Below are 27873 nucleotides of genomic sequence, written 5' to 3'. Positions count from 1 at the left end.
GAAAGTTTACAGCACCTGAAGAGCCGAACTGGGAAAGTTTACTGAAGAGCTGAAAGTTTAGCACCTGCTGAATTGGGAAAGTTTACAGCACCTGAAGAACTGGGAAATTTATTCACCTGAAGAGCTGAACTGGGAAAGTTTACAGCACCTGAAGAGCTGAACTGGGAAAGTTTACAGCACCTGAAGAGCTGAACTGGGAAAGTTTACAGCACCTGAAGAGCTGAACTGGGAAAGTTTACAGCACCTGAAGAGCTGAACTGGGAAAGTTTACAGCACCTGAAGAGCTGAATTGGGAAAGTTTACAGACCTGAAGGCTGAATTGGGAAAGTTTGAATTGGGAAAGGCTATTGACAGCACCTGAAGAGCTGAATTGGGAAAGTTTACAGCACCTGAAGAGCTGAACTGGGAAAGTTTACAGCACCTGAAGAGCTGAACTGGGAAAGTAAAGTTTACAGCACCTGAAGAGCTGAACTGGGAAAGTTTACAGCACCTGAAGAGCTGAACTGGGAAAGTTTACAGCACCTGAAGAGCTGAATTGGGAAAGTTTTACAGCACCTGAAGAGCTGAATTGGGAAAGTTTACAGCACCTGAAGAGCTGAACTGGGAAAGGCTGAATTGGAAAAGTGAATTGGGAAAGTTTACAGCACCTGAAAAGCTGAATTGGGAGAGTTTACAGCACCTGAAGATCTGAATTGAGAAAGTTTACAGCACTTGAAGAGCTGAACTGGGAAAGTTTACAGCACCTGAACAGCTGAATTGGGAAAGTTTACAGCACCTGAACAGCTGAACTGGGAAAGTTTACAGCACCTGAAGAGCTGAATTGGGAAAGTTTACAGCACCTGAACATCTAAATGTCTCCAGTATAACAAATATACTATTCAATTTAAATATCCACAGACAAACAAACAAACAAACAAACAAAAATTGAACAACTGTCCCAAATTTATGACGTATCCCTCTGGTTCTTTTAAAAGCCTATGAAAACCTTTGATTACCTGCCTAACCGACTACAGGTGTCTTGAAGCTCAGCTCGTCAATGAATCGATCAAAGATGCTGAATAAATGACCAGGTTTTGAGGTTTAAAAGACCTTTTACTGGAAGTCACGTGGACCCAAATACGATTTTTTAACCTTAGGTGATTGATGGTGCAACTTGCAAGGTCAATCTGATGGTGAATCAGAGCCAATGATCCATAAAATATTTTTATGGTGACATTTCATCATCCATCTCAAAACCCAAAACTAAAATTGGTGCTTCATGATTGTGACAGTTGTTGTATCGTATATACTTTTTTCTTAGTGACATCTAAAATATATTATGGTTGTTATTGCTATGTTTGAAATGGAATTTTAGTTTTATGCAATCTAATTAATAAATACACACTTGGGAATTTTCCATTATAATCCTACAGATATAATATATATATATATATATATATATATATATATATATATATATATATATATATATATATATATATATATATATATATATATATATATATTTCATATATGAATGTGGATATATAGGATGAATTATATATATAATTATATATATATATACACACATATATCGGCATTTCAGGATGAATGTGGAAGTTGCTATAGCACTGTTGCAGTATATCCTCTCGAGCCATCCCCATTTTTATCTGCCTTACCAATTTGACGTAAACCAGTCAATGAATCAATAAGAGCTAAGTCAAATGTAACCCCAAGTGGAGAGAGAGAGAGAGAGAGAGAGAGAGAGAGAGAGAGAGAGAGAGAGAGAGAGAGAGAGAGAGAGAGAGAGAGGTGGTGGTGTGAGATATGTCTCTTCAGCCTCATTCTCTGGAAGCGGGCCATTTCCTAAATTTCCAGCTTCCGGGTATAATTATCCTCACCGAGAATCTCGTGGGCGTTGCAATCTGATGGTCAACCATTTATTCGTTATTCCCTTTTATCCTCAATCCTTCTTTTAACAGTATGCACCGTACAGGGCTATCCTGTAACAGACTCAAGCTCAGTTTATTATTTTCATTAACATTTTCTGTGTGAAAATTTGTAGCATCAAGATTAATACTACTCAGTTTGCTAGGAGCTTTATCTTGGCTACGACTAAAATGTGGAATAGTTCGCCTAATGCAGGTGTGGAATCTTTTGACCTCCAACTATTAAAGCGAGTAGCAAATTCACTCCTGCTCACTGCTGCTGTTGACGTCTCCTGAATTTCAGCTGGATCGGTTTTCACTTTCTATTCCCTCACATTTATTTATATCACCTTCTCCTACAACTTGTTTCACTCTGCAGGCTGATTCCCCTTTGGAGCCCTCTTGGGTTTATATAGTCTGTCGACTCTGTATAAAGCTTTTCAGTTGAAGATTTAAAGAAGGAAAGGTATGTACTATTTTTGCGGGGTTGACACTGGTGACTTCTCTCCACTTTCCTCTGATTGGGGCGCTTTCTGATTAATTCCAATTTGGCCCAGTTCATTATCCCCTTAATTTCTCCATGATGTTCTGGATATCCATTTCGAACACATTATTGGAGTCGATATATTTGTTGATTTACTATGAAACATGAACGCGAGGAAGTTATCAAGAGTTAATAGCATAGTTTTTTGGGATGAATTTTAAGAAATAAATTTTATGTAATGGTTCTCGGTCTGTGTTTGAACAACAGCCGTCCGAAATAAAACGGATTATTATTATTATTATTATTATTATTATTATTATTATTATTATTATTCAGATTATTATGAAGATAACCATTCATGGAACAAGTCCACCAAAGGGTCATTGACTTGAAATTCAAGGTTCCAAAAATATTATGGTGCTCATTGGAAAAAAAGTATGATTATTATTATTATTATTATTATTATTATTATTATTATTATTATTATTATTATTATTATTATTATTATTCAGAAATGAACTAAGCATATGGAACAAGCCCACAAAGGGGCCATTGAACTGAAATTCAAGCTTCCAAAAATATGATGTGCTCACTGGAAAAAAGTAACAGAAGGTATTATTATTATTATTATTATTATTATTATTATTATTAAACGTCATTATTATTATTATTCAGAATAATGAACCTAGCATCATGGAACAAGATACGACCGAATTGACGCGTTTTTTGTTTTAAGAATATTATGGTGTTCACTGGAAATTCAGTAAAGAAGGTAGTCAATAAGAAGAAATGGAAAGAAGTAACAGAAAGGTAATAAGGGCTAAAAGAAGTAAAGAAAATAATTAAAAAAAAAAAGTAATATATATAACAAGAAATGGAAAAAAGTAACAGAAGGTAATAAGAAATAAAAAGAAGTACCAGAAGGTAATAAGAAATGGAAAGAAGTAACAGAAGGTAATATATCAAATAAAAGAGAAGTACCAGAAGGTAAGTGAACAAATTTCAAAGAAGTAACAGAAGGTTGTAAGAAATAAGGCAAGAGAATACGACGTAATGAAACGTCAGCGAGAGGCCACGAGACACATCAAATAATGATTAGCATCAGAGGACGAAAATACGACATCGATTTGCGCGCGTTTTTTTATATATTTAAATCATACTTTCTTTATAATATTCTGGGAAAAGAGAGATTGAGTCAATTTCACTTTTTCTTTCTTTATCACGCCACATTGAATTTCTTACATACATATATATAAATGAAGATACAGAAACTAGATTAAAAAAAAAAAAAAATATATATATATATATATATATATATATATATATATATATATATATATATTTTTTTTAAGATACTAGTTTCTGTATCTTCATTTCCAGCCTTAGACTCACTTATTTATATATATATATATATATATATATATATATATATATATATATATATATATATATATATATATATATACACACATACACACATTTTATATCAAACACAGACACATAAGCCGCTTCCAATGAGATCGATTTCAAACGAGAGTGAAAAACTTTGTTCTTAATCCACATTCCTCGTCTTGTTTTAATTGCCCCTTAGAGTTTCAGCACTGACAAGACGACACAACGTGTTTATGCGATCCAAGTTTAATATATACATAAATAATTAGATTTACTGAACTGCAGATCTCGAGATGAAACACAAACTTGTATCAGTACTCAAACAAACTCTACGGTATTTACTCCCCATTTTTCACAAGCTAAGACTTGCTGTCAGAAGAAACCATTTTACAATATTTATTTATTTATTATTATTATTATTATTATTATTATTATTATTATTATTATTATTATTCAGAAGATGAACCCTGTTCATATTTAACCCGCCCACCACAGGTGCCAATGACTTGAAATTTATTCTTCCAAAGAATATTATGGTTTTCATTAGAAAGAAGTAACAGAAGGTAAAAAGATATACAGAAAGAAGAGATCACTCATTAGGGAGTTATTATGAAGTTCTACGCGCCTTGCTCAGAGTATTTAGCACCATACACGATCCTCAGCACAAAAAAAAAAAAAAAAGAGTATCGTTCCTCGACACTTCTCATCAGCAAAACAATCCCGAACCGATCGCCTCGACTTAGCTTAAATGTCACATACCGTAAAAGCAAGACCCACATTGCGACTGTAATCCTTCATCTGCAATTGGGGTTGGCCCACACGGCAACACAAACAGAGAGCGTTTGTTGGGATTAATAGTTTTTTTTTTTTGGGGGGGGGACCCTGTGTGATGTGGCTTTTCAATTGCTATTAACTATAAATTAAATCCTCCAGTAATATTGATAATAATATATTACAGTTTCAAAGGAGCAGTCCCCCCTCTCTCTCTCTCTCCGTTAACTTTAGTAGTACTGAGAATAAATTATCGCAGCTTCAAAAGAGCAGTTCTTGATCGTTTTAGATATGGCTTCTCTCTCTCTCTCTCTCTCTCTCTCTCTCTCTCTCTCTCTCTTATACATCAACTTCCTTAGTAATATTGTAAATGAAATATAGCAAACTTCAAAAGAGCGTTCGTTGATCCTTTTAGAAATAGTTCTCTCTCTCTCTCTCTCTCTCTCTCTCTTTGACACATTTTACATAACCTATAAAAGTTTGACTATACACAATGTTTACATATCGTACAATGACGAAAGTATGAATGAATAAAGTAATCTTTCAGTCATGAGCTAGAAACAAATTTATGAATAAAACCCCACGTAAAATATTACTTAATCACGAAAAAGATAAAAATTATAAATACAACCCTACGGAAGTTATTCATTAATCAAGAAAAAGAAAAAAAATTATGAATGAAAACCCACTGAAAGTATTTACGAAATCAACGCAGAAATTCATGAATGAAATGCCGCTCGGAGTATTTACGAAATCAACACGGTATACGCAGACAAGTAGAAGCGAAACCCTGAACGGAATACTGAAAACAAAAATATACTTCCTCACTCCCTCAGAAAACGACAGCGGAAATAAGAAGATAAAAATACCCACGAATTCAAACCTTCTTCAAATGCATATGGCTTCGTTTCTGTTGCAGGCTAACTTTCAAACACTGACACAAATTTTTATATTTTCTACTATAAGGCGTGAAACTGTACTGTTGCTCTTGTAATCATTATTCAAGAGTCAGGCTGAATTACACGAGACAACACCGGAAAAGATTTTTATCAGTTCATTTCAGTAATTCAAGTACTTATTAGCTACCGTCAAAATCTCAAGACAGCTGTTTGTGTACAAATGTGAACGGCAGCAACACAAATAGGATATCCTTCAACGTGATCTCGTTCTGAGACTCAAGATGCGGGTTCGATTCCCCCTACGGACATCAGAGTTACTTCATATTCTTGCAGTTGGATCTACGGCTTTGTGGTTTCAAGCGTATCCAAACAGTGTGAGGAATTCGAGGAGTTAAGAGGGCACTGCGGTTATTACAGTTACATGGAAAATGTGCTTGCAATAAATCTAAATAGGAATAAGTTGCTGATGTTTTGAGGTTACCGCCAAATTCTTATACATCAGATGCTTGCGTACGCGTGCAATATTTGCAATTCTGATGGTTACACTTTTTACCTAAGACCTAAAGACTGTTTTTTATAATAATAATAATAATAATAATAATAATAATAATAATAATAATAATAATAATAATAATACCCGTCTTGTACTCTTAACCGATACAGGAGATTTGTTAATGAAGAATACACACCTTATACAGGAGATTTGTTAATAAAGCATATACCGATTTCGAAATTTACATTAATTTCAAATCATCGTGAAAATTTTTGCAAGACTGACTCTAAGATCGCATGAGGCTGTAATTCAGATGGATACGTGAATAAACACAACTAAATAACTCTCCTGATGAAGGATGTTTATGATCAAAGCAATATTCAGTAATTTAAGTACTTTATGTCATCGTGAAAATCAGATAGGGATGAATTAAATGAAAGCAGTAAACAGTCGTTGAAAAGGAAATAAGTTTATTTAAAGTTTAATAATTTCTATGCTTACTATGCGTAAAATCATATGATACAAGAAGTCACTGACATAACCTTTTATTTTAATATTTAATTAAACTCTACGTCAAAGTACAAAAAAACACACCCAGCAACATTTCATCCTCATGAATTAAACTTACAAATACCCAAACCTTCCGAAATCTTATTTCGCTCATATAATAATAATAATAATAATAATAATAATAATAATAATAATAATAATAATAATAATAATAATAATAATAATAATTATTATTATTATTCAGAAGATGAACCCTATTCATATTGAACAAGCTCAACAAAGGAGCCACCACCTTGAAATTCAATCTTCCAAAGAATATGGTGTTCATTAGGAAGAAGTACGAAGAGGTAAAGTGAAACACAAAAAGAAGAGATCCCACTTATTAAAAAAGAAAAAATCAATTAATAAATTCATAAATAGATAAAAATGTATTATCATCAGGTGCCAAAAGACGGCAACACTTACAGCAGGCACATGCGATCCCTGTGCCAATCCCAGAATCAGAGTACTTCATAAAAAAGATACGCGCTCCTCTCTCGGTCATTAGCAAGTCTCTTACACTTGGTTAACAAAGTGGTTGAAGGAAAAACACCTGAGAAGTGTGTCATTTCGGTCAATGATTTTATCTACCTGGCTAACGGCGGCGGCGGCGGCGGCATCCAACGAGCTCTTATACGCTGGCGATGACCTTAATCTCGTGAGATGCTAGGTGTGAAGAAGGAGGAGGAGGAGGAGGAGGAGGAGGAGGAGGAGGAAACTCAAGCGCGTTTCACTAACTCCATGTAAATGAATGAGCTTGAGTTTTAAACAATCGTAAGCCCTAACGTTTTCTGGTTTATATAAAACCACTACAGACAGACACAATCGACAATGAGTGCTGCCAAGAAATATACATAAAAGCAAACTATGTACTGTACTTAAAAAAAACAAGACTGAAGCAAACTATAGTCACCCAATGGAAACAAGAGACAAGACTTTAGAAAGAGATCCCTATTTGAAACGTAAGCAAAATACGAGTAGTCATTCGTGAAGAACGAGACTGGAAAAGTAGATTCAATTTCAAGGTTCAGTGGAAGCAAGGTTAAGGGTACGTGTTTGTGATACTATTTTCCGAGGGAATTCACAATTTTCCGAGGGAAGTGTTTGTTGTTTGTAATATTCCTTTTAATGTTCTGTGCTTGTACTACAATTTTCAAAGGGGAATGTTTGTGATGCTAATTTTAATGGGGACGTGTTAGCGATGCTTCTTCTTAAAGGGACAGTTCGTGACGCTAATTCCAAGGGGACGTGTTCGTAATGCTACTTTTTAAGGGGACGTGTTTGCGACACTGATTTTAAGGAGACGTGATTATGATGCTACTTTTCAGGGGTAGTGTTCGTGTGAAGTTACTTTTTATGGGGACGTGTTTGTGACACTTTTTGAGGGGACGTTTCTGTGCAGCTGCTTTCAAAGGGACATCTTCGTGACGCCACTTTTAAGGATGGCGTGTTTGCAGTGCTTGCAGCGCTAATTTCAAAAGAGGGAAGTGTCTGTAATGACCCTTTATTACGGAGACACAATCGTGATGTTACTTTTACGGGACCGCCTGTTTTATGCTAATAATTGGAGGTGAAGTGTTTGTGAAACTACTTTTAAGGGGACACCGTATTACTACTTTTGAGGGGACATCTTTGTAACACTACTTTGGAGGGGACATCTTCGTAACACTACTTTTAAGGGGACGTCTTCGTAACACTACTTTTAAGGGAACGTCTTCGTGACACTAGTTTTAAGGTGGCGTCTTCGTAATACTACTTTTAAGGGGACGTCTTCATAACATTACTTTTAAGGGGACATCTTCGCAACACTACTTTCAAGGCGACGTCTTCGTAACTACTTTTAAGGGAACGTCTTCGAAACACTAGTTTTAAGGGGGCGTCTTCGTAATACTACTTTTAAGGGGACGTCTTCGTAACATTACTTTTAAGGGGACGTCTTCGCAACACTATTTTCAAGGGGACGTCTTCGTAACTACTTTTAAGGGGACGTCTTCGTAACACTACTTTTAAGGGGACGTCTTCACTATTTTTAAGGACGTCTTCGTAACATTACTTTTAAGGACATTTTAACACAACTTTCAAGGGACGTCTTCGTAACTACTTTTAGGTGACGTCTTCGTAACACTTTTAATGGAACGGACGTCTTCGTAATACTACTTTCAAGGGGACGTCTTTGTAACATTACTTTTAAGGGGACGTCTTCGCAACACTGCTTTTAAGGGGACGTCTTCGTAACACTACTTTTAAGGGGACGTCTTCGTAACACTACTTTTAAGGGGACGTCTTCGTAACATTACTTTTAAGGGGACATTTTCGCAACACTGCTTTCAAGGGGAAGCGTTCGTGATGCTCCCAACATATGCTGAAACTTTCTCATCACCTGGGAAAGAGGACCGGCCATTCCACCGTCAACTGCGGCCAGACATACCTGGTACATGCGACAGAGACATTAAGCCTTTCACGCAAAGACCACTTCTTAGACTGGGGGTAACCTTTACACACGAATTTCGGGAGAGAGCCGTGATCAGGTAAGTCGGCACAGACCGAGTGAATTCTGATGTCTGCACAGACTGAGTGAATTCAGAAGTCTGCAGAGACCGAGTGAATTCAGAAGTCTGCACAGATTGATTAAATTCAGAAGTCTGCACAGAAGTCTGCACAGATTGAATTAAATTCAGAAGTCTGCACAGACTGAGTGAATAAAAGTTCAGAAGTCTGCACAGACAGAAGTCTGAGGCTGAATTCAGAAGTCTGCACAGACTGAGTAAATTCATTAGTCAGGCTGCACAGACTGAGTCTGAATTCAAAGTCTGCAAGTCTGCACAGACTGACAGACTGAGCGAATTCTGAGCGAAGTCTGCACACACTGAGTGAATTCAGAAGTCTGCACAGGCTGAGTGAATTCACACACTGAGTGAATTCAGAAGTCTGCACAGGCTGAGTGAATTGAATTCAGAAGTCTGCACAGGCTGAGTGAAGAAGTCTGCACAGACTGAGTAAATTCATTAGTCAGCACAGACTAAGTAAATTCAAAGTCTGCACAAGAGCGAATCTGCACACACTGAGCGAATTCAGAAGTCTGCACACACTGAGTGAATTCAGAAGTCTGCACAGGCTGAGTGAATTCAGAAGTCTGCACAGACTGAGTAAATTCATTAGTCTGCACAGACTAAGTAAATTCAGAAGTCTGCACACACTGAGCGAATTCTGAAGTCTGCACACACTGAGTGAATTCAGAAGTCTGCACAGACTGAGTAAATTCATTAGTCTACACAGACTAAGTAAATTCAGAAGTCTGCACACACTGAGTGAATTCAGAAGTCTGCACAGGCTGAGTGAATTCAGAAGTCTGCACAGACTGAGTAAATTTATTAGTCTGCATAGACTAAGTAAATTCAGAAGTCTGCACACACTGAGTGAATTCTGAAGTCTGCACTGACTGAATGAATTCAGGAGTCTGCACAGACAGTGAATTCAGAAGTCTGCACAAACTGAGTAAATTCGAAAGCATCGTCATGGTCAGAAAGGAAAACTGGTTGACGTGTTTCACTTTGACGTTTAAGACGGTTTAGTCCTAATGGAAGTTAATTGGTTGGTTGTAAACTTCGGTAAGATCACATGATATTGTTTTATGATTACAGACTTGATTAGATCAGATGATATGGTTTCTACTTGGAGGAAGTTATTAGATTGGTTATAAACTTCACGAGTTTTATGATTACAGACTTGATTAGATCAGATGATATGGTTTCAACCTGAGGGAAGTTATTAGATTGGCTATAAACTCCACAAAGCTCAAATGAAATGAGTTTTAGCAAAGTTAAACTTGCTAATTCTAATACAATAAAATAAGTTGTAACAACGGGGAAAGTTATTAGTTTGGTTATGAATACCAGTAATATCAAACGACATTTCATGTAAACGAAGTTGGCAACTGGATAGTTAAAAAAGTTAGACATCAAATGAAATTGCAAATCCACAATCATTTCAATAAACTGCATTATTTGTAAAACGTAAAAACAAAGGCTTTCGAACACCTGCACTGTGTTTACATTAAGAGGAATCCTTTCGATGTAAACACTGAGGAGGAAAACGGTTCAGATGTCCGAAAGTCTTTTTTTTTTTTTTTTTTTTTTTTTACCTTTTACAAGTAATACATTTTATTGATATAAATGTGGATTTTTAATGTAACAATTCAAATCACGACACTGAATTTTTCAGCATCAAATCAAGTGTTGAACTTATACTGAAACGTACAAAAAACAAGTGAAAAATGCGCCGAAGTTTCTTCGGCGTAATCGAGTTTGCTGTACAGCCGCTACAGCGTATATATAATCAAGGCCACTTAAAATAGATCTATCTTTCGGTGGTCTCAGTATAATGCTGTATGAACAGCGGCCCATGAAACTTTAACCACGGCCCGGTGGTGGCCTAACCTATACAGCTGCCAGAAGCACGATTAAGGCTAAGTTTAACCTTCAATAAAATAAAAACTACTGATGCAAGAGGGCTGCAATTTGATATGTTAGATGACTGGAGGGTGGATGATCAACATACCAATTTGCAGCCCTCTAGCCTCAGTAGTTTTTAAGATCTGAGGGCGGACAGAAAAAGTGCGGACGGACAGACGGGTGACATGTTTCCTGCATTTCAGCAACTGCTGTAACAATTCTAAATCTCATTCTGACAGTTTCAGTTGTGGCTACAGACAATTAAGAGAACAACGGCATCGAGTCATCATTCAGAATTCAGTACACCATCCCAGCAGATAACTGTAACCAAATACCTGTATGTGTCTTGTATCCAATTCATTCACTTTTTGTAATTCTCAGTAGGTGACACCCAGAACATATTTGTATGACCCTAATAATAATAATAATAATAATAATAATAATAATAATAATAATAATAATAATAATAATAATAATAATAATAATGAACCAAACAAAAACTTCTTTCAGTTTTCTTCTGAAGATGGAAAGAGAAACCCACAAGATTCCTGTGTATAACTTGTTTACTGATAAATATTTACATATTACTTTGATCTCGAGCACTTTCAGGTCCTAACTGTGACCCTTTTTCAAGAGATGAGGTAGTCAGGCTGGTTCAAGGCCCAGCAATAATAATAATAATAATAATAATAATAATAATAATAATAATAATAATAATAATAATAATAATAATAATAATAATAATAATAATAATTAATAAAATTATTATTATTATGTATAATATTTATCTATGAAAAATAATTAAAAATGGTTCAATAAGGTTTCATACAAGAAAATACTTGAAAAGCGATGCTCTCTCTCTCTCTCTCTCTCTCTCTCTCTCTCTCTCTCTCTCTCTCTCTCTCTCTCTCTCTCTCTGACCTTCCCTCCTCGTTATATGGCGAAAATAAAACCCTAACAAGATCGTATCCTTTCTTTTATCTGCTGGCCTTCGTAGGGCCTGGGCCACTTTTGGAAGCCTTTGGGGGCCATTTTTCGGGCGCCACCAAAAATAAAACCAAAAATAAATAAATATACAAAAATAATATATAACAAGCTGCCACCTTATTTTGCTTCTTTCGTGTGTGTGATATTTTCTCTTGTTGATCTTCTGTAATTTGAGACAACAATAAGAATAATTTTTTACGGGATTATGGGAGTTAGTAAGTCATACCTCTAGCGTATTCTTCGATCTCTGGACTTATCCTGCGACGTTTTTAATAAAATGGGAAAATAAAATCGTGTAGAGAATTCCAAACCTTGGCAAAAGAAGTGGGAAAATTTTGGTAAAGTTTTTGCGTGACAAACGTTTCAGGTAAGCCTCAGACGAGGCTCAACTGAAGCGTCGAGAAAAAAAGTAAACAAACAGGTGTGACATCTAGCGGCGGTGGGATGCACTAAAGACAGGGATGAAGAAAACACGCAAGACATCCAATCACAACTAGTTTCAGGAGTAAATTCTTCAATTCTTCATGTGTTCCAAGGCCAAATCTAGAGCCATTCCCACGATCCGCAGAACACCCACGGTGCCGTCCCAAACCCAAGACAACCTACTTATTTTCAAATCGTTCTTGAACATAAAACTGGTTCGTATGAGTAATACTGGACAAGTGATTGTTACCTAGAAAGGAATCATCATGAAAATTCTTACTGCGAATGTTTCTGTTCTTTCGTTGTGGCTATTGCCACTTCCGTTATCATCATTCTACCCTTGAATGAATCAATGCCCACTTAGGGCAACCCCTGTCAGAAATTAGTACAGAGTCGCCACTGTATAGATTCGTTTGAAGTGCCCGTTCAATAAAACAATTACAGAACTATGTATCATTGCATTCTCATGTCTGTAGCTTTATATTATTATTATTTATTATTATTATTCAGAAAATTAACCTATTCATATGGAACAAGCCCACAGGGGCCAATGACTTGAAAGTCAAGCTTCCAAAGATTATGGTATTCATTTGAAAGAAGTAACAGAAGGTAATGGGAAATACAGAAAGAAAGATCAGTTATTAGAAAAACAGATAAATTAACAACTTAATAAATGAATAAAAATGTAAGTAAAATATTAAAATGCAAGGAGAATAGGATTAGGATAGTAATGCACTGCACCTTCGCTTGAACATCTGTCGTTCCAATTACGCGACATCCTCTGGGAGGCTGTTATTTGTCATATGAGAAGTAAAAGGCAGACAGCCATGCAGCTATGGACAAAAATATATTCCGAACAAACCTTCTGTAGTGTATATAGTAGATCGAGTATGGTAATATGGTAATTCCATGAAAAGGAGATATATGACCTAAGCACTTGTAAATAATAGTTAAGACTAAATACTAAGTTGGTTAAAAAGGAGAAAATCATAGAAATATCCAAGTCGACTGTTGTGTGTCGCAGTCAAGGTGAAGCAAGGCATGTGGTCAGCGACACCATTCCAAAAGATTTGGTGAATAATGGAAAATTTAATACACTCTGTCGCTCTCTCTTATTCAGTTGAGAAAACAAATTCTCTCTCTCTCTCTCTTCTCTCTCTCTCTCTCTCTCTCTCCATATATATGTGTATATATATGTGTATATATATATATATATATATATATATATATATATATATATATATATATATATATATATATATATATATATATATATATATATATATATATATATATATATATACACATGTATATATATACATATATATATATATGTGAGTCTTGAGAGAGAGAGAGAGAGAGAGAGAGAGAGAGAGAGAGAGAGAGAGAGAGAGAGAGAGAGAGAGCATAAAACAAGACGCGTAACTATCTGCCTCCGTAATTACATCCCTTGGTCCTGACAGTGACTTGTCACGGACTAGGGTCAGACGTAGCAATTTGCAAGATTGGTAAACCCCTAACCCTTTTCTCTCTCTCTCTCTCTCTCTCTCTCTCTCTCTCTCTCTCTCTCTCTCTCTATAACTTCATTACAACTGACAGAACTGCTGACAAATGAAAGAGTTCCAAAGAAAATATTCCAAAATTAGAGCCTTTCTTCTTCTTCCTCCTTGTACTGAGAGAGAGAGAGAGAGAGAGAGAGAGAGAGAGAGAGAGAGAGAGAGAGAGAGAGAGAGAGATAATATATTACGGGTTCATGGAAAATATTACTTCAGATGAATGATTAAAACTTTAAGAAAAAATATACACGGAGAGAGAGAGAGAGAGAGAGAGAGAGAGAGAGAGAGAGAGAGAGAGAGAGAGATAATATATTAGGGTTCATGGAAAATATTACTTACAGATGAATGATTAAAACTTTAAGAAAAATATACGGGGGAGAGAGAGAGAGAGAGAGAGAGAGAGAGAGAGAGAGAAGAAAAAATATACACGGAGATTACTTCAGATGAGTTATTAAAACTTTAAGAAAAAATATACACGGAGAGAGAGAGAGAGAGAGAGAGAGAGAGAGAGAGAGAGAGAGAGAGAGAGAGAGAGAATATAATACGAGTTCTTAAAAATATTTCTTCAGATAAATTATTAAAACTTTAAGAAAAAATATACACGTAAAGACATAGAGAGAGAGAGAGAGAGAGAGAGAGAGAGAGAGAGAGAGAGAGAGAGAGAGAGAGAGAGAGAGAGAGAGAGAGAGAGAGAGAGATAATATATTACGAGTTCTTAAAAATATTTCTTCCGACAAATGACGATTAAAAATCTAAGAAAAAAGATACACACATAGAGAGAGAGAGAGAGAGAGAGAGAGAGAGAGAGAGAGAGAGAGAGAGAGAGAGAGAGAGAGAGAGAGAGATAATATATTACGAGTTCTTAAAAAAATATTTCTTCCGATAAATCACGACTAAAAATAAAAGAAAAAAGATACACGTAAAGAGAGAGAGAGAGAGAGAGAGAGAGAGAGAGAGAGAGAGAGAGAGAGAGAGAGAGAGAGAGAGAGAGAGAGAGAAAGGAATCACACTGTGGGTTTTCAAACAATGAGTGGCTTCATGGATTCCCTCAGTTGAAATGGGAATCTCGTCATGGTCTATTTTGGTGAGGGGGATTCAATCTGCTTAGGGAAATGGAAAAAGAGAATTAGAATATGAGGACACTGATAGAAATTTGGAATTTTTCTTGTTGCTTTTAAGATTATGACTCGGAAATTCGTAATCAGAATCAGTCATCCGTTGAGTTGTTGTGAATGTTAAAGATGAATAACCGGAAGTAATACATACATACAGTACATACATACAACCATACAGAATTAGTGTGAAAGAATACTGATGGAACTATTTGTATGTTTCTTATTGCTTTTTAGGAAGTGAAAGATTCAGAATCAGAATCACATATTCACTGAATTGTTAAGAATGTTAAAAATGAATAACTGGATGTAATACACACATAGATACACATACTGTATATACATGCACTATATACAATATATATATATATATATTATACATACATATATATATGTAATTGTAATAGCCACAATGCCCTCTTAACTTCTCGAACTGTGGCTATTACAATTATATAAGTATCTGGTAAAAGTGACCAGTGGATTCTACACACAACACACACACGCACACACACACACACTATATATATATATATATATATATATATATATATATATATATATATATATATATATATATATATATATATATATATATATATATATATATATATATATAAATTAAACATACACGAGAAACAACATATTCTAAACACAGTACTGCAGAGGAATGTAAATAACAAACCTTATGTCATAATTTTTCACAACATAATATTATTGAAGTGCGTAAATCCTCTGCTTGCATAACACCCGGGAAGCCTTTGGGAACACTTCTGTTAACGTTGGCAGCTGTATGTAACGACTCAGAGAGAGAGAGAGAGAGAGAGAGAGAGAGAGAGAGAGAGAGAGAGAGAGAGAGAGAGAGAGAGGAGAGGGGGAGGGGATAGGTCTGCCTGTATGGAGAGAATTATTCAGTAATATCATGGTACACATTTTTGACAGCTCACTCATCACTCCGGCACTCACTCTCTCTCTCTCTCTCTCTCTCTCTCTCTCTCTCTCTCCACAAGTGTCATCATATTTCTCTCTCCTCTCAATACCTCCAGAAATGACCCACCACGGTCAACTATCAACCAAGTACCGCAAAGGTCATCAAAGGTGTTCTTTTCCCAACCCCATTCGGGGATCGAACGAAAGTTCTCCGGCTGTGAGGAGAGAGAGAGAGAGAGAGAGAGAGAGAGAGAGAGAGAGAGAGAGAGAGAGGATAACGTCTTCGTCTTCCTGGTAACATTATCATGCATACTGATGCTCCCATGTTAAGACTGACTGATTGATCAATTTAAACTTCCCTGGCGTCGCGATCCCGGGATAAGCAAGGACGTCGTAATGCTCGTTTGTCTCAATTCATCGGAATCATTTCTCATATCTTCATATCACTACCTATGCACCTATTCCCGCTTTACTCTTGACATGTCACCCACCCTTTGTTCGACAGTGAAAAGGATGTGGCAGCAACTATTGTCTTCGTCTTTCCTCTGAAGCCACCCCCTCCCCCCTTACTGGGGGAAGAGAGTAGGTGGGGGGGAAGGGGAAGGGATCACTGTCGAATAAAAACAATGAAAACAATAGCTGGAATTACCATAACGTAACCTTGTGCCCGTTGGCGTGGCGTAACAAAATAAAAATCAAAAAATATAATAAAACACTACAGAGTAACATTATGTCACATACGGAGGACATAGCTGTTGAACGTCGACATTCTTGAATAAAATAAAGCAAAGAATGTCTTGCAAGTAAAGAATATAAAGAAAGCAAACTATAAAGCATTCCTCAGAACATGTGACCCACTTTAGACAAAAGCATATGTTAAACAAACACATGCGATTGCACACGTGTGTTAATCACGCGTGTGTTAATTATGCTCTAGAGGATACTCAGGGCTACAGAACAAGAGAATGTAATTACGCAATAGCGAATTGAGTTTTTATTATTATTATATTATTATTATTATTATTATTATTATTATTATTATTATTATTATTATTATTATTAGACACTGTCATTCAAGAACATCTTCGATGATAAGGAATCAAACTTATTTTTTAGATTAATAAACGGTCTCTGAGAGCCTCAATGTATAATAATTCTTTTGAGAGAGAGAGAGAGAGAGAGAGAGAGAGAGAGAGAGAGAGAGAGAGAGAGAGAGAGAGAGAGAGAACTTCTCTCGTTCTTCTCAAGATTAATAAAAGGTCTCTGAGAGCTTTAATGTATGGTTTGCTATTGAGAGAGAGAGAGAGAGAGAGAGAGAGAGAGAGAGAGAGAGAGAGAGAGAGAGAGAGAGAGAGAGAGAGAGAGAGCAAGCGCTATGAATTTATACTAGAAAACCTAAAAATTTCACAAGTGTTTTACACACATCATTTTGAAAATTCACGAATATACAGCCAAATTAATAATTAAATACGCAACACATTTATTGAAAAGAATATCTTATTCACGACAAAATCACGGAAAAGATAAACCCGCAAAGAGATAACTGAATTCTTTCGGCAACACCTGGCAACTACAAGTCCCTAAATTTTGCTTGCACATGCGCACTAAGGACCTCTACGTGATGGTCACCGATCTGAAAGAGGGACAATAACAACTACTCGATTACCTGAGTCGCCCACATAGCACAAGCACCATGAGCGGCATTTCTCGGTGGAGCCACCAACCATGAGATCATGGATAATGAGTGACTAATAGTGTACGGGGTCAATTAACTCTCTTCCTGCTCAAACAATTACCCGGAGATTGTTGCCACGCGCTCGTCGAGCGCATGCACACGCATGCGCAGTATGCACGGCTCTTGGCCTGACATGCTAAACAACATCAGTGATGAATAACCTCACAGTAATCAAGGCCAAATTATACCAATTATTTTACAGCAAAGATGCAATGCATTACTACCCTAAAACAATTCTCCTCGTATTTTAATAATTTTCTTACATTTTATCTATTTATTTATTAATTTATTCATTTTTTTTTCTTTTCTAATAACTGATGTCTTCTTTCTGTATTTCCTATTACCTTCTGTTGCTTCTTTCAGATGAACATCACATTCTTTGGAAACTTCAAGTTCAAGTCAGTGGCCTCTGTGAGCTTGTTCCACATGAATAGTGTTCATTTACATAATAATAATAATAATAATAATAATAATAATAATAATAATAATAATAATAATAATAATAATGACGATAGCCTCGTTACAGGGTCGTCTTGTTTCAATAATAATAATAATAATAATAATAATAATAATAATAATATGGCTTTCTTCTGTTCCCAATTTCCTTTTTACAATTACAGTTTCGAATGTATCGCCTTTTTGAACCCCCTTTAATTCTCCATAACTCATCCATTTCATAAAACACTCCAACATAAGTCAACCACTTCGAAGAAATTCTAATATCTATTTTAAATCCTCGTCTCCGTTTCCTTATTCAAGAGATCATTTCCAAACTAACATCTTTTAGACTTTGTCTTTGTTCTACGTCGTTCGCCGGCTACAAAGGACTTTCTGACAGACACTAATCCCTTCAAATGAATCCTGATTGCTTTAATTTTACGTCATTCACCAGCTACATGGTGAATGACAGACATCAATCCCTTCAAATGAATCCTAATCGCTGCAATTTTACGTCATTCACCCGCTACATAGGACCCTATGACAGACAACAATCCTTCCGAAAGAATCCTATTTGCTACAATCATACGTCATTCACAAGCTACACGGAACCAACTGACAGACGTCAACCTTTTTAGAGGCATCCTACTGTCTATAATTCGATATAGAAAGTAGGGAACGTTCATATCCTCTTCTAATCGAATACCTATAAGTCCAGAACAATTGAATTTAACCAGAGACAAGTTAAGAGATAATATATGACACACCAAATGGAATATTAGGGACGTAAGTTATTTCCCAAAAGGTATAGACTCTTAATTAGAACCAGGAGATTGTGCAAAGCGCAATTTGGCCAGCATAATTTACTTACATTTTTATCTATTCATTTATTTTGTTAATTTTTTCTTTTCTAAAAGTTGGTCTCTTATTTCTGTATTTCATATTACCTTCTGTTACTTCTTTCAAATGAACACCATATTCTTTGGAAGCTTGAAATTCAAGTCTATGGCCCCTGTGGGCTTGTTCCATATGAATAGGGTTTATGCTCTGAATAATAATAATAATAATAATAATAATAATAATAATAATAATAACGCAATGACACCAAATGGAATATTAGAGACACGAGGGCATTTCGCCAAAGGAATAACAGACTGTAACCAGCATCTTTCAACGCAACCAGGGAGAAGGGGTACTCACGTGCGTGGTAGACATCGAAAGTTGCGATATTCCCGGAGGAGGGAACATCGTGAATTCCTCCTGAGGGCCATGTTGATTTATGGTGCTGGTGCTACCGGCCACACGGGAAGACACGGAATCTAATTCCTGCAAAGAAGATAATACTAATTAGCCATCCGATTTGATCTTCTGAGATTTAGGCTGTCAAGCCAAGCACTTTGTGGACACTCGGCCATTCAGCGTTTAAAAATAGTGACACTAGGGAGTTGGAGCGGTTGGACAGCAAGATGAAAAGATCCGGAAAATAAAGGAGAAGGAGTACAAGGAACTAAAGGAGGAACTGGGGGGGGGGGATTCCATAGTTGGACTAAGAAGCTAAAGTCAGCAAGGTTACACAGCAATACTGAAGAAAGTGACTGAGAGTGGAGGTAAAGTAAAAGGCTGAAAAAAGGTGGGTGCTGCAAACACCCTTTAGTAACGCCTATAATGCACCACGTGAGGTGTATACTTACGGCGTTGCCCCTCTCCAGGGATTAGAGAAATTATTAGTATTATCAAATAGTGAAAAGAGCACCAGAGACAAAATGCAGTTTCTATATTGGAAACAGTTTTCATCTGAATATTATAAGTTTGTTATAAAAAAATTGTCAAATCTAAAATGGTTAAGGTAAACACGACAGCCTTACTCAGGAAAGTCAAATACAAAGTTGAGTTTCCAAACATAATTTCAATTATATATCATAGCATTTTCAATCATAAAGCATAACACTTTCAATCAAAAAGCATAACACTTTTAATCATAAATCATAACACTTTCAATCACAAATCATAACACTTTCAATCATAAAAGATAACACTTTCAATCATAAATCATAACACTCAATCATAAATCATAACACTTTCAATCATAAATGATAACACTTTCAATCATAAATAAATGATAACACTTTCAATCATAAATCATAACACTTTCAATCATAAATTATAACTTTCAATCATAAATGACAACACCTTCGATCATAAATCATAGCACTTTCAATCTTAAATCAATCTTTCAAGCAGCAGCACTTCACACATGGAAAACTGATCACGAAAAGAGGTTATTACCAGTCAGGATACGTAGCGTGAATACAACAACAACAACAACAACCTTATACCAGTATATGAAATAACATAAATGAAAACTAAAACAATAGTATTTCAGTTTTTCATTTGCTCGAATATTCGTGGGTACAAGTTAAGTATACCTTAGTTTTACGAGACCACTGCAACGGGACCTACAGCTTATTGTGGAATCCATGGTTAACCACATTATACTGTGGAATCGAACCACATTATAGCGAAATGAATTTCTATCACCAGAAATAAATTCTTCATTGGCCGGCTGGAGACTCGAACTCGAGCCTAGCAGAGCGCTAGCCAAGAACTCTACCGATTCGTCCAACGAGGAAGTAGTGAGTCTGCAATCACAGATCCACAGGGTTTACCAATTTCCTACGAAATCCAATGTATACTACGCGGCTACCAGACTAAAATAATGACAATGAATCCGAATTTTAATCAATTTCAGGAAACATTAAAAAAAAATGTAAACTTCTGGAAACTCTGACAAAACAGCATCGGGTACAGCCAATCAAATCTCCCACTTCTTGTGTTCTATGACCCCCAGTGCGGAAGCAGTAGGTATCAGTATCGCGGTCTGATATTTGAAGTCTCTGCGTGATCTATCTTTTTCTTTCTTTCTTTCAAATCACTGCACTGAAATGATAGCCAGGAAACCATCATTTACTGTGACGCAACAACTCTGGCATTGTGTCGAGTCAACCGGATGCAAACAGAAATACCAGTTGTCAAGTTATTGTTCTGAAATGATGCAGGAATTGCGACTTGCCAACATGGCAGAAGCAACTGCATGTCAAAACTTAATAAGAAGTGGTCTGGAGAAACAAATCCACAGTTATGTATGGGTACATATATTTACAAATAAATCACTACAGAGAGCTTTCGGGAATCTGTCCGAAAATAAATCTCTACAGAGAGCTTTCGGGAATCTGTTCGAAAATAAATCTCTACAGAGAGCTTTCAGGAATCTGTTCGAAAATAAATCTCTATAGAGAGCTTTCGGGAATCAGTTCGAAAATAAATCTCTACAGTGAGCTTTCGGGAATCTGTTCGAAAGTAAATCTCTACAGTGAGCTTTCGAGAATCTGTTCGAAAATAAATCTCTACAGAGAGCTTTCGGGAATCTGTTCGAAAATAAATCTCTACAGAGAGCTTTCGGGAATCTGTTCGAAAATAAATCTCTACAGTGAATCTGTTCGAAAATAAATCTCTACAGAGAGCTGAGCTTAAATCCCACAGTGAGCTTTCGGGAATCTGCTCGAAAAGGGGAATCGAACAGATTCCCGAAAGCTCTCTATAGGGATCTATTTTTAAATATATGTACCCATACATAACTGTGAATCTGTTTCTCCATTAATAGTGATTTGTTTAAGCAAGGCTATACCCAAAATGTCAAGATTTAGACTAAATGTGTTTCTCGATTTTATGAAATTTAGGCTACCAAGCCCAGGAATGGGGCACTTTCGGCCATTCTGCACTTAAGACAGTGAAAAGAGGAAGTTGGAGTGGTTGGACAGCGAGGTAGAGAGATCCAGAAAATAAACGAGATGAAGAACAAGGATTTAAAGATGGAACACGGATAAAACAAGTAGAAAATTGAGCCGAAGTTTCTTGGACGCAATCGAGCTTTCTGTACAGCCGCTACACCGTATAATCAAGGCCACCGAAAATAGATCTATCTTTCGGTGGTCTCAGTATAATGCTGTATGAGCCGCGGCCCATGAAACTCTAACCACGACTCAGTGGTGGCCTATTCTATATCGCTGCCAGAAGCACGATTAAGGCTAACTTTAACTTTAAATAAAATAAAAACTACTGAGGCTAGATGGCTGCAATTTGGTATGTTTGGTGATCGGAGCGTGGATGATCAACTTACCAATTTGCAGCCCTTTAACCTCAGTAGTTTTTAAGATCTGAGGGCGAACAGAAAAAGTACGGACAGAAAACGTGCGGACGGACAGACAAAGCCGGCACAACAGTTTTCTTTTCTGAAAACTAAAACTCACAGTCACACTAAGAAGTAACAACCAGAGGTGGCGGACAGTAAAACTTTTTAAAGAAAAGAATTGGGAACGGAGGTAAAGTAAAAGGTTTTAAAAAGTGGGTACAGCTAGGAGACCGAAGGGGCGCTGTACGCACACTTTAGTAATAATACCTACAGTGCATCACGTGAGGTGCACTGACAGCAAAAACCCATAAGGGCAAATGGGTCTTGATTCATCACGCCAGTGACAACTTACAGCTCATGCTTTGCCGGCGGAACAGCAGAAGCACAAGGCCTGAAATCGTTTGATTTTGGGTCTAGAAAGTTCTATGTATCCTCAAAAATAATAATTACTTGTGCTAATTATATGGACTTGAAACTGAAAACAATATAAATTTTAATCACTTGAAATTGAAAACAATTAAATTTTAATCATCGGGCTTAGAAGAGATTTTAAAATTATTCAAAAAGGACCTGTAGTTCATTCTTCTAAAAAAATAAAATATTAATTACCTAGAAGAGAAGACCCGGAATGTTAAAAAAAAAAATCTAAAGCCCTGTCGTTCATTTTCCCAAAAGAAATTATGCTTCTGAGTTTTCATTATTAAATCATCAATATAAGATCCTGTCTACCTGTCACAGCGCCAGCAGCATCAACGCTACAGACAGACGACCAAACCTCGAACGAGAAAAGCCTAAAATTTGACAAAATTTTGAGGTCACAATGTAGAGACACCCTTTTGTCACCGCGTTGAAATGAACAATGCACAACACAAAGTCAGCTGTGACAAAAGCATTGTCATGTTCGAAATGAACAGCCTTTTCTTCAAAACACAGTGTCCTACGCCACAAAGAATATTTTCTGAAAATTTTCAGACCATTTTTAGACATTTTCTGCCTCATAGCAACCACGTAACTGCTGGGAAAACGTGATTTGGTGAAGGAGCTGCGCATTTTCTAGTTAAGAGTCCACACGTAAATATAAATAAGGATTTTTTCATTGAATTATACACAAAAATCGCAATATGCTAGGAGCTCTTACAACGACCGAGGGAATTTAAGTTATATTTTCCTTTAATGTAGCGAGAGAGAGAGAGAGAGAGAGAGAGAGAGAGAGAGAGAGAGAGAGAGAGAGAGAGAGAGAGAGAGAGAGAATGTCACGTGCCAACACATATAATAATGAAAATGATTCGGCTGAACCAAAAGATGATTACAATAAACAGCAACTTTTATTACGTACACACGAGAGAGAGAGAGAGAGAGAGAGAGAGAGAGAGAGAGAGAGAGAGAGAGAGAGAGAGAGAGAGAGAATGTCACGTGTTAACACATAAATAATAATGAAAATGATTTAGCAGAACCATAAGATAATTACAACAGGCAACGACCTTTTAATATATATATATATATATATATATATATATATATATATATATATATATATATATATATATATATATATATATATATAGAGAGAGAGAGAGAGAGAGAGAGAGAGAGAGAGAGAGAGAGAGAGAGAGAGAGAGAGAGAGAGAGTCAACACACAAATATAAATGAAAAAGTTTTAATTAAACCATAAAAAATGACACTAAGCAACAACCTTTTATTATGTGTACAGAGAGAGAGAGAGAGAGAGAGAGAGAGAGAGAGAGAGAGAGAGAGAGAGAGAGAGAGAGAGAGAGAGAGAGAGAGAGAGAGAGTCAACAAATGAAATCAAAATTTTGTTCATTAATATCGTCAAAAATTTTAATATAAAACAACCTTTTATTAAGAGAGAGAGAGAGAGAGAGAGAGAGAGAGAGAGAGAGAGAGAGAGAGAGAGACTCTGTGACACAGCTTAACCAGGAGACACACATATCCATCAGATGGGCGGGGCCGGTACGACGTGAACGTGCTACGGGGAAACGTGAATCTACGTGACCTTGCCATGCTCTGCTTCCTCGGACCACCGGGGCCACTGAGCCATCTCATGCGATCGCCTCTCTCTCTCTCTCTCTCTCACACACATCATGACGTCTATGGTTTCCAAACTAAATACGAAAAATGGGGAAAGAATCAACTAATGTGATTGTGACTAGTTTCTCTCTCTCTCTCTCTCTCTCTCTCTCTCTCTCTCTCACACATCATGACGTCTATGGTTTCCAAACTAAATACGAAAAATGGGGAAAGAATCAACTAATGTGATTGTGACTAGTTTCTCTCTCTCTCTCTCTCTCTCGCGCTCTCTCTCTCTCTCTCTCTCGCACATCACGACGTCTATGGTTTCTAAATCAGTCGAAATGAAGAAAGAATCAGCTAGTGTGACTTTCTCTCTCTCTCTCTCTCTCTCTCTCTCTCTCTCTCTCTCTCTCTCTCTCTCTCTCTCTCCCCAACATCGCGCGATGTCGTCGTTTACGGTTTCCAAAACCAGGTAAGAAAAATGTATAAAAATTCAGTCCATGTGATTATAACTATTCTCTCTCTCTCTCTCTCTCTCTCTCTCTCTCTCTCTCTCTCTCTCTCTCTCTCTCTCTGTGATTTTCAAACCAAGAGGTAATATGAGGAAAAATTCAGTCCATGTGACTGTGACTAATCTCTCTCTCTCTCTCTCTCTCTCTCTCTCTCTCTCTCTCTTAAAATGCATGCCATCCATAGAACTTCAAATTTGTTTTATGCAATCCGTCACGGAATCTAAATGTCCACGCAAATTGCCTCTCTCTCTCTCTCTCTCTCTCTCTCTCTCTCTCTCTCTCTCTCTCTCTCTCTCTCTCTCTCTCTCTCTCTCTGTGACACTTTTGTCACGATCTTACTTGCCTGAGTCATCTACCGACGTCAATTTCTACAACGCGACTTCTCCGAGATTCGGAGGGAATCAGGTTTGTGTCTTGTGATCTAAAACACAGTTTGAATATATTTACAAACGTCATAGGCTACACGGAGATGCTGTTATATTATTTATCGTAATAAAGAGCTTTTGATAAATTGAATGTAGCTTCGTGTCACTTCTAAAAATTTGTTAATACATGTTACGGCAATATAAGTTCAATAGTTGTTTATAACTGTCTGTGCGGTAAGCACAAAACTTAATCATTAAAATACGAAATACTGTATATTTTGTTATACAGTAATAAAAAAAACTGTAATAAGCGTATATTTTGTTTTACAGTAAATATAATAATTCATGAAAGTGTGTACTTTATTTTACAGTAAAACAATACAAAGGGTTTACTTTGTTTTACAGTAAAAATTGAAACTGGGTCTACTTTGTTTGAAAAAAAATTAAATAAGATCTACTTTGTTTTGCAGTAAAATATTAAAAAGTGTATATTTTTTACAGCAAAAAAATTTATTGCAATGTGTGTCTGTTGTTTTACATTAAAATAAAAACAAGACGCTGAATATTTACAGTAAAATTTGCTTCCAGAAAGCTTCAATAATTAAAAAGAACGAGACACATTTGTTCGTCTCTACGTGACCCAAGGAAAACCGATGTCTTAAAAAGCACCTTGCTTAGATTTCACGTCAACACCGTAATTAAACAGAGAGCATGCAAGCCATTCTTTCACAGGTCGTCAGAAAACAAATGTCAAAAATGCTCGTTCCAATTTCCTAAACAAAGAAACCTCACACAATCTCTTATTTACTTTCCTCTCGACTTGAGCCACAAAAGGAGAAGAAATTCTCTGGTCGAAAAAAGGAGAGAGATTTCCCCCAACTCCAGTGAGTGATCGGCGTCACCCAAACCTTTGTACCGGCCCACCACTTTCCTTCCCTTTATGTCTGGGGAAATCGACGCTGGAGAGAGGTTATTTTTTTTTTTTTTCCTCTCCCTGGGTCCTTCTTGACCAGAATATTTCTGTGAGTTGGGAGGATTTCTTCCTAGTTTACTGTTGTCAAAAGGAGCGTATAAAACTGTCCTAGCATTCTGTAGTGAAGAGGTCGCTAAAAATATCTGAAGTCAAGGGTTTAAACTAACTGATCAATTGACTGATTTGTGAAATTTAGACTATAAAGCTAAGCACTGGGGGCACTTTCAGCCATTCGGAGTTTCAGACAGTGAAAAGGTGGAGTTATAGAGGTTGGACAGAAAGATGGAAGACAGGAAGTGGGAATGGAGTGGGGTTCAAGTAAAAGGCTACAAAACTGGTGCAGCTCGGGGCTTAAGGGACGCTGCATACAACCCTTTGGTAATGTCAACAGTGTACCATGTATGATTTAGATTAAGATTAAAACCTAAACAGCATTTAAAACAGACGGTATTAAACCAACAAGCTGATCAAAGAGCCCGGCTCTGTCCTTACCAACCAGCGTCATTCTTTTTCTTTCTTTCTTGAAATCTCCAGCTGAAAACCTTTATGGACAGAGCCAGCAGGCTACTATAAGAAGCCCAATATGGCTCCAAAGGGGAAATTAAATCAGCCTCCACAGATTCCCGTTCAATTTAAAATCCATAAAACAGAAGAATAAAAAACGCCCATTATACAACCCATCAAAACGTAATCTGGCTGTCCCCAAGCCCCCTCTGAAATGCAAGTTGTCACATTACACCAGGATTGTGGGAAACGCTTTGTATTTCCCCTGAGGAGGAAAATCAGGAATAAAACCGAGAAACTTGTTGTGTTGAGCTTCAGTTGTCACCCAGAAACGGAAGGCGAAGGATTTATGCCTCTGAATTTATTATTGTTATTTTTTTTATTATTCAGAAGAAGAAGATCCAAATTCACATGGAACAAGCCCACAGGGGCCATTGATCTGGAATCCAAGCTTTCAAAGAATAAGGTTTTCATTAGGAAGAAGTAAGAGACGGTAAAGGGAAATACAGAAAGAAGAGATCTCACTTATTAAAAACGAAAAAATATATTAATAAACAGATAAAATGTATTAAAACGCAAGGAGAACAGTCTTAGGGTAATAATGCATAGTATCTTCTCCTGAACTTCTGAAGTTCCAATGGCACGACATTTAGCAGACATGCAGACTGACTGTATGAGCAGAAATAAATTCTGTATGAAATCAACTGATGAATGTGTTCAAGAGATTAAATACATTCTCATTTCTAACTCCTAATCCATTGGGGAAGAGAATTTCTTCAATCACTTCCTTATGGATTTCAAGACTTTCAGTGGAAAACGATTCGACAAATAATGAGAAATGGAGATGTTAACAGGCCATAATGGTGATTAAAATTCTAAACTAAAGTGACACAATAGGAGGCAGGCCAATGATCCTAAACACAAGATATGCAGCAGGGAAATTCCATGAACTTAGCGTGAAGTAAACATGGAAAATAACCTCAGGTTTCAAAAGTAACAACCGCTAATTTGAAACAAAATATTAAAACTGAAAGAAATTAAATCCCTCAAAAAGTTATGAAATGTGAGTGCCTTAATACAAGATGAACTCAACAGCCAGGAAAACAATCAGAACTATCTCCAATCTGAGGATAAAATGCATTCTTAAATGGGGTATTGGGATGAGTGGGGGCAGT

General features: G+C 36.6%; 1 protein-coding gene across 3 annotated transcripts in view; it reads right to left on the bottom strand.

Annotated features, from left to right (window-relative positions):
* Window positions 1–27873, bottom strand: part of LOC136847327 (uncharacterized) — a 173410-nt gene that overhangs the window by 31791 nt on the left and 113746 nt on the right. For all 3 annotated transcript variants that reach the window (XM_067118904.1, XM_067118905.1, XM_067118906.1), the window contains one exon: window positions 19325–19450. In XM_067118904.1, the coding sequence (XP_066975005.1) occupies window positions 19325–19450 (126 nt within the window). The remainder of the gene's footprint in view (window positions 1–19324; window positions 19451–27873) is intronic.

The sequence above is a fragment of the Macrobrachium rosenbergii genome, chromosome 16, assembly GCF_040412425.1.
Source record: "Macrobrachium rosenbergii isolate ZJJX-2024 chromosome 16, ASM4041242v1, whole genome shotgun sequence".
In the NCBI taxonomy this organism is placed as follows: domain Eukaryota; kingdom Metazoa; phylum Arthropoda; class Malacostraca; order Decapoda; family Palaemonidae; genus Macrobrachium; species Macrobrachium rosenbergii.
This window is presented reverse-complemented; position numbering and strand designations above follow the sequence as displayed.